Source organism: Squalius cephalus (genome assembly GCF_949319135.1).
Source record: "Squalius cephalus genome assembly, chromosome: 21".
NCBI lineage: Eukaryota > Metazoa > Chordata > Actinopteri > Cypriniformes > Leuciscidae > Squalius > Squalius cephalus.
In genome coordinates this window covers 5,551,750-5,559,985 of record NC_137142.1, presented here as the reverse complement: position 1 = coordinate 5,559,985, position 8,236 = coordinate 5,551,750, and the positions used below count along the sequence as shown (strand labels likewise).

Sequence of the window (8,236 nt, the reverse complement as noted above, 5' to 3'; positions counted from 1 at the left end):
ATTTAATGCTGTTTATCATGTTCACAGTGGAATGCGGAAGTCGATCCAGGTGTTTTATACATCAGCGGTGACGAGGCTGAGAGAAAAAGATGACATCCGTGACGACATCGGGATGATCTGACAGAGGTGCGGCAGAACCGAACCGATTTCCATCGACCAAACTGCACATTAAATGCTTGGTAATTACTTTAAAATACATTTTTAACTGACTTAGCTGATTGCAAAATGTTTGAACAGTGGATGCTTCTGGTTATTTAATCACAATGAAGTGCAGCCATGGGGACAGGAAGACGCGCTGTGATAATATTACAGTGGTTCTTAGTGACTGTATTGAGGAATCTAAATACAACAGATCATACAGTCACACCGGCCATATGTCACTATTCTCGGAGTCTTTATAATACCTTTGGCTCTTTCTGAAGCGTATTGTATTGTTATTTATCTAATTGAATCATCCGTTTCTTACGAGTAACCGATCAAAACGCATGTTAAGCACCGAATGGGCTCACGGATTATCTGTTTTCTCTCATGTGTATATCGAAATGGTCAGTGATTATAATATTTATTCTTGAGCAACCGTAAGTGCGAGTTATTTCAGCACAAGCTGGCAGTAGTACAGAAAGTACAGCTTGTACACATCGTATTCAGTTTCAGTGTGTATCTGGGCCTCGGTGTGAGATATACGCTTGCATCGTCTGTCTGTAATGCTGGATATATGTGCGATTTTATGGCGGGCCGATTGAATCCTGGCATTATTATAATATATGTACAGTAAGGCTTTGCCGAACGCCTCTTCCGTGCCATTACAAGGTCAGAGTGAATCATGGCACAGTTCTTGTCTACATTTTAGTATCGAGACCTTAAAACGTTCTTGACGTGTACAACTTGAACACGACCCGTGCGACATTAAATGCTCTTAAAATAAAAAATATAGTTGGACACTCGGTTGCAGCCCCATTTAATCCCTTCCCACAATGCACCGTGTCGATGCACAGTTGTGTTTCCTGTTTACCGTTGTAACGCTTTTGTTTGCCAGCTTTTCTTTTTTGTCGCTGGTTTAAATACTTTGTTTTGCATGTCTTTTACCACGACTGATCAGAGAAGGTGAGTTTATAAATAAATAAGCCTCACGTAAACACGCGAAAACGCGAGATCGGCGGCGGCTTCGCGGCATCCCGCTGATGAGGAAATACCCTGGCGCGAACCTCCGCTTTCATTTTACTGATCATCGACATGTTAACGCGTTCCGACGGATTTGACAGGTTTCGCACGAACTGCAGAACGATTCTCCAGGACATCAGATCGATTCTTCTAAAAGGTCTCTAAATGTCAGAATGATTCTCCAGAACGTTCTGTCAAAATCATGGTTCTAAACGTTCTTTAAATGTCAGAATGATTCCATGGAATGTTCTCTTAAATATCAGAATGACTTTATTTTAAATGTCAGAGTGATTCTTTAGAGTGTTCTGTAAATGTCGGAATGATTCTTCAGAACATGCTGTAAAATGTCAGTGTAGAACTTTATTCAAATGTACGTTATCGTTCTGGATCTCTCAAATGACAGTCGAGGAATATTCTGCTTGGCTGCTGTTAATGGTGCAGACTGTAAAAAACATCTAAGAGGAAGTACAATATCTTGCATAGATCAGGAGTCTCCATGCAGCCTATACTTTTTTGTCTAGCAGTAGACTTGCATGGTTCTTCAGTGGCTAAGAGTGATATAATGCTGATATTATATCATGACCATAAAAAACGAAACAAAAAAACATCTACAGTAGTCAACATTTGAAGTGGATCAAAACCTTTCATCAAAGTTATACATGGATTTTGACCAATACCTGTTCTTGTCTCAGGACAACTTTGATGAACTTTTTTGATCCACTTCAAATGTTGCCTACTGTATTTTACTCAACCTTCTACAGACTCACTGAAGCTCGAGTTGCCATTGGCTACTAATTTTTTTTATTTTACTTGCAAGACTTTGTATATGAACAATGCAAATTAAAAAAATCTACGTAAATATAAAACAAAAATATAAATTTCAAACACTATTAAAGACAAGTGTAAACTTAATAAAATAACAAATAATCAGACTACAAGCAATAGCACAAATAATCAAAACAGAACAAAGATATAAATAAAATAAACAGTGCCTTTCAGGTAAATCTAACAGTAGTTATACAGATTAAGTACATAAATTGAATAATCAAATGTAAAACAACACTGAATAGTCTTTACTGTATAAATTAAATATAGATGAATCCTTATTAAAGTTATAAAATTATTAAGTCAAAAGCAGTGAGTCTTTTGTTTGATTAATGTTAAAAATAGACCGCAGCAGGAATATTAGGCTGCTGTCACTTTAAGACCGAATGCAAGGATCCAATATACTGATACTGTTACACATGCGTTTTCTTTCTCGACTGTACTGTTTCATACGCTTTCTTGGCATGCGCTTCGGATGTGCGAGTTATTTTCACATCTTCTTCCGCTTCAATGTAGTTGTGTCAAAAAGTTTTGTAATTTGAAATTTTAAAAATGTGAAGCTTTGAGTGCTGTTGCGTTGAATTGTAGCCAATCACAGAGATATCCGATGAGCGCGTGAACACAATGGCCAATCAGAGGTATTTACGATTCCGCTCAACAGCGCTCTGACCGTATCAACGTTAACCGATCAAAGTTGTCGGTAGTCGGTAAAAAAAAAAAAAAAGTGATCTCTAAATTAGGCTATTACAGACAGTGGACTAAACGCTACTACAGTTAGCCATCTCATTCCAAGATCTTTTTGTGTGAAGTGAACAAATTCCTCACACTCAATTCTTCATAACTCGCCTGTTTGTACTTAATAAACCAATAAAAACATTTGGCGAGAGGTCACAGCGTTTGGGTTCGCGCGCTCACAAGGTGTGCGAAAAGTAAAGGCTACAGGCTAAAACACTCGAGGTTAGAGCCAGGGCAGACGACAGGAATCATCATCTTTATTATTAGCACTACCTCAAACTAAAGCGGCGTTTCTTCGGAGCTGTCATTTTCTTAAATGAGCCACGGCAATGTTTAAAATGAGCTTCTAACGCTAGACAAACGCCTTTATTTTCAACGCGATCACCTTGTACCCAAACCATTTAGAAACTAAGGAGCCATTTGTCCTCCGATTTGTCCGCCGCGTTTGCGAGACTCATGTTTCGCGCTGTAGGGGATTGGCTGCAGTGTGTGTGTGAGCGGGAGGCAGAGCGGCAGAGATGCGACAGAGTTGCGAAATTGAAATTCCCGGCTCGAAATGGCTGTTATTTCAAATAGCGTAGCATATTTTTAACTAATCGGTTAACTGGTTTCAACCGGTTAATGAGGCTCGGTGGTCGGTCAAGAAAATGTTTAGTTTTCGGCATCCCTAGCTCAAATCTTCACATTTTTAAAATTTCAGTACCGAAGTCGGTACTTTATGACAACTCTACCCTCTACAATGCAAGTAAATCACTTGCATATGCGACCAAATTTTACTTTTGACAACACTACTTCAATGTTTAAATTGGCAAGGCTTAAAAACACATGCAAATGATAAACTTTAATGACGATGTAGCACTGGCCCGATCGCGACAGCATCAATTCTCTTTACGTGGCCTGTGTAAGCCTCTCTTTCTCTCATGTGTGTGAGAGAAAGCGACAGAGGGCGTTTCAGCCAAGTGGCGGTGCGTAAAGCTCAGCGCCAAACTTTTTTCCTCTAACTCAATCACAGTCGACTGAGATCGTACAATTTACTAGCCATTGGCTAATTAAAGTCATTTTTTAGTCGCCCAGCGTGAAATTTGGTCACATATGCTTGTGATTTACTCGCATTGTAGAGGGTTGTCAATATCAACTCAAAATGAACTACTACAGAAATAGTTACATTGTATTTTCCGCCTGGACCCGATGACAACGCAGTGCTGAAGTGCCAACTAGTCTCTTCCTATGGAGGATCCCTTTACCACTCTACAGATAAAGCGTTGTCAGGAAAATTCGTTTCGCGTACCTACCCCGAAGTGATAAAATAAAATTCTGTATCAAAACTAAAAGGAAACACCAGTACTTTGTTTAGGCTTGGTCTGTAGGGAATTACAAACCTGCGCACATATATTCAAACGCACATAAATAGAACTTCTTAATGTGCATGTGAACGCCATCAGCGTTTCTCACAGGATAGTGTTTAAAGTCTGTGTAGAGAGAATGGTGTCGTCTTAGCGGCCCCTAATTTAATAACAAATGATCGTTGCGACGGAAGTGAATCAATCAAAACTAACTTTAGATGGAAAATAACTTTATTAAAGAACCGCTATAAAGCCAAAACAATCTCTGTTACCTTAAATTATACGTTTATCTCTGTAAAGCTGCTTCGAAACAATCTACATTGTTAAAAGCGCTATATAAATGAAGATGAATTGACTTGACTACAATTTATATAACAATTTATATATTGACAAAGCTGTTAGAATTTACACAAGAGGGAGGGGATAATAATCTGTCAGGCTGACAAATTATCAGCCAATAATCTCAAAATAGCCAAATATTGGTTGATGTGTGTTATTATTGCTTGTACTGTTTAATCGAACTCAAACGCTTTTTGTTTCTGTTTCCTACTAGAGTTTGCTGAGGTGTAAATTAAGGTGGGAATAGGCACTGCTCCCCAGTGAGAAAGCGACAGAAGGGCCGTGAAAATCAGCCCTAATGGAAGAGATAGAAACAGAGCTGACCTGCTCCGAGCAGGACGCTTTAGGAGCAGACTTCATCACGGTCGAGCTCGACACCCAACCCATCGAATACGTGGTCAAGTGGGCCGAGGTGGGCTCAAAATTCACTATAGCCTGTGTCAAAAAGGATTTGGACGAGGCTGGTTGCTTCACCTCGGATCAGATAGTGAAAGTGGAACCGGATGAGACGTTCTTTGTCCCTTACGAATCGGTGTACCCAGAATGTGAGGAAGTAGATCCGAATTTGATCCCGACGCACGAGGAGGAGGTGGGAAGTGAATCCGACTCGGACGACAACACGGAACCGGAGAATAGCCAGCTGTGCGAAGCCCAGGACGTTTCCGATATTTCCTGGGAGAAGGAGGTGTCTCACACTAGAACCTATAAGTGCCACTTCTGTGGCAAGATCTACAGCCATTCCTCCAGTCTTGCTCGCCATCTGCACGTTCACTCGGACAGATCGGCCCTCGCTTCCTCGAAGGGGTTCAGCAAGTTAGGCGACAGCAAAAAGTCTCTCCAGTGCAATCTGTGCGGGGTAAGGTGCAACGGCAAGCGGCTTTTGGCCATTCACAAGAAATGCCACAAAACCAAGAGACTGCACACGTGCAACACCTGTGGCAAAACGTTCAATCACAGCTCCAGTCTGTCGCGGCATCGGTTAATCCACAAAAAAGGCTTGGATAAAACCGTTAGGCCGTTGTACCCAGCGCCAACCCCGGCGCCCATCATGACCCAGCACAGTTTCCAATCCAACCACGGCTCGAATAAACGAATGCCGGTCTCATCGGGCGAGCGAGAGAAGCAATACCAGTGCGCTCAGTGCGACAGGGTCTTCAGCCACTCCGCCGGCCTCTCCAAACACCAGGTGGCTCACGTGCGCCAGCTTCTCAACTCGTACACGCACGGCAAAGACTCGCTCGACAAGTCCTCGGACCTCAAGATCCGCCTGAAGCTGTGCTCCCGCGACAAGCCCAACTACTACACCCTGTGCAAGAAGAACAAGCACAGTAAAGGAGGCAAGAAGAGGTTGTGTCTGCCGAACGAAGAGCGGCCGTACCCCTGCCGCATGTGCGACAAGCGCTTCAGCCACACCACCAGCCTGTCCCGACACGAGCACACGCACGCCAGCGACAAGTGCTACACCTGCAACGTGTGCAAGAAGACCTTCATCCGCCTGTCCAACCTCAAGCAGCACCAGCAAACGCACGCGTCGGGAAAGCTCTACGAATGCCCGCAGTGTGGGAAGACTTTCGTTCACTCCTCGAGCTTCTCGCGCCATAAGAAGGTCCACGCGGGAATGAAGCTGTCGCCGACACTGGAAGACATTAAGTGCGAAGAGGAGCTGGTCATCGACGAGGTGGCCCCGCTGGAATACGAGTCGGACTGAGAAGGATTGAGATAGTTTAATTGCGATGTTCTGGAACTGTTGAGGCTCCACAGATGGGAGGGGCGGGGGGAGTGTTGTTGTGTTTTTGCTGTTTTTTTGGTTTACCCCTCATTCTTATTTCACGGCATCCCTGCCTGTGTGGCTTCTTTCTAATAGTCTTGTAATTATCATAGCCCTTTTCGGCCACATTATTGGGGATATAGTAGCAATCTTTGTTAATTAAATTTTTATTTTGTTTGTTTAGATTGACATTCCCTTTTCCTTTTCTTTTGTTCGTTCAGTTTACTGGGAAGGTAATTCTTTGCAAGCCAAATTGTGTAATTAATTTATGTCCCCTTTTTTTAGGTGTCCACAAGAAAAACAACAGAGAAAAGCAGATGGCATTGGCAATGCAGGTGTTATTTATTTTTTCGTGCTTGCACTAAACCTGTGAACCCAAAATAAAGTACTTATTGAGGTGTGGGTTGGAGTAGAAGAGGCAAAGGCAAGGCAAGTTTTGTATGCAAGAAGTAAATTTTATATGCAATTTACTTGAACGTTGTTCCACTAAGTGTGCGGTTTGAATCAATTATGTCCCCTGTAATTATATTTATGAGACCTAATTTCTTAGACCAACAAATTTTCTCACTTGAAGTCTGGACACACAAAAACAGGTTTTGCTGTTTGGTTTTATGGGATATTAGAAGTGTATACAGTTTAATTCAAAACTGCAGGATGAGAGCAGACGGGAGTGTTTTGGGGTGATTGGATTGTTCTAGATTTGACTCTCTGGATTTGACTAGCTTCCTCAACATGTTGTCTTTGGTACTTCTTTCCTGTTCGATGTTCATTTGTCAAAATATGAAATCCATTGTGTCCATGGAGGGTGCATTTTATGCTTATTGGACATGGACATGTACAGATGCACTTAAAATGTTGTTCATATAGATTTGTGTGCACTTGATGAATACGAGAAATGAATATACTCGCAAAAGTGTGTGCTTTTTACTTCTGCTGTATATGTGTAAAAAGTTGCAGTTGCAAAAAAAAAAAAAGAAGATGTTCTATCTGATTTATTTTTCTGTATCTTCATAAGTTATGGAATAGCCAAGGGATTTCATATTTTAACAAGCATTGCACTATTGTATTTATAGACAGAAGCACTACATATTTAGGAAATTGGAACGCGACTTTGGATCTCCCGGTCAAGACCTTAAATGAGCGAGGCACGGAAATATCTTCCATGCATTTTTAAAAATCGATCAAGTGCCCTCAGCTACTCTTTGTAAGACCAAAGCTCTCCGATGCACCACAGAAGACGTGCGGTTCAGCTCATCAAAGTTTGATCGGTCTCCTGTTCGATGATCATACGCGCCTGGACTTTCACTCACCATTTACTGTCTGAATTGAAATTGATTAGCAATTACTAACCCATTTATGGTGTTGAAAAATGAGACTTTGAGCAGAGTTGAGATGCGTGTGTGAAGCACAGACGATGATGACACTTTTGCACCCGGAATGATGTTATCAAAAAAAGAAAACGCTCTTGGTACTCTCTGTAGTTGTTGGTAGTTTTAATATATTTCCTTAGTTCTTGCCATTGTTTTCAATTCTTTCCAATAATATAAGGTTTCATCCGCTCTCCTGTCCACACTCCTCACGGTTTGATTTATGTTTGTCATTTTCTTTGTTTTCAATTGCTGTAGCTATTTCATCTCTCAATGCAGCAGACCTACATCTTATATAAAAGATGTATGTTTTTGTATTGTGTTTGCCATTAGATTATAGTTTAAGAGTTCTGTCTTGCATTTTTTGTAATAAATAATTGGTTCATGAATCAGCAGTCTATCTGTATCAGTCTGTATTCAGTAATTAAGTCCACATAAGAGACTAGTCCAGTTTGATGAATCAGTTTACTGATGTATACTACACTTGTGCCCATCTCATTGTCTCAGTAACTGAAACCAGCAGGGGGCGTTACTAAGACTAGTCTTACAAGTTAGTCATCTTTTTTTTTTTTCTTCATAAGACTTAATAACTTTTTTAAGTCAGTTACATAAAAACTTAGAATGGTCTAATTTGATACCGAAAAGTAAGACTAGATTACGACTAGTTCTTAACACACTGGCTATGTTTACGCAACTGG

At 41.1% G+C, this 8,236-nt stretch overlaps 1 protein-coding gene across 2 annotated transcripts; it reads left to right on the top strand.

Annotated features, from left to right (window-relative positions):
- The first annotated feature begins 82 nt into the window (after positions 1-82).
- On the top strand, positions 83-7,609 carry LOC307149507 (uncharacterized protein). Of its 2 annotated transcripts, none has more exons than XM_079855844.1 (2): positions 83-179; positions 4,618-7,609. In XM_079855844.1, exon 2 carries the CDS (start codon positions 4,702-4,704, stop codon positions 6,109-6,111), a length of 1,410 nt encoding a protein of 469 aa, XP_079711970.1. In that variant the 5' UTR covers positions 83-179; positions 4,618-4,701; the 3' UTR covers positions 6,112-7,609. The 2 variants fall into 2 exon arrangements, with proteins under 2 accessions (XP_079711970.1, XP_079711971.1); XM_079855845.1 differs by lacking the exon at positions 83-179 and adding an exon at positions 987-1,104.
- The last annotated feature ends 627 nt before the right edge of the window (positions 7,610-8,236 follow it).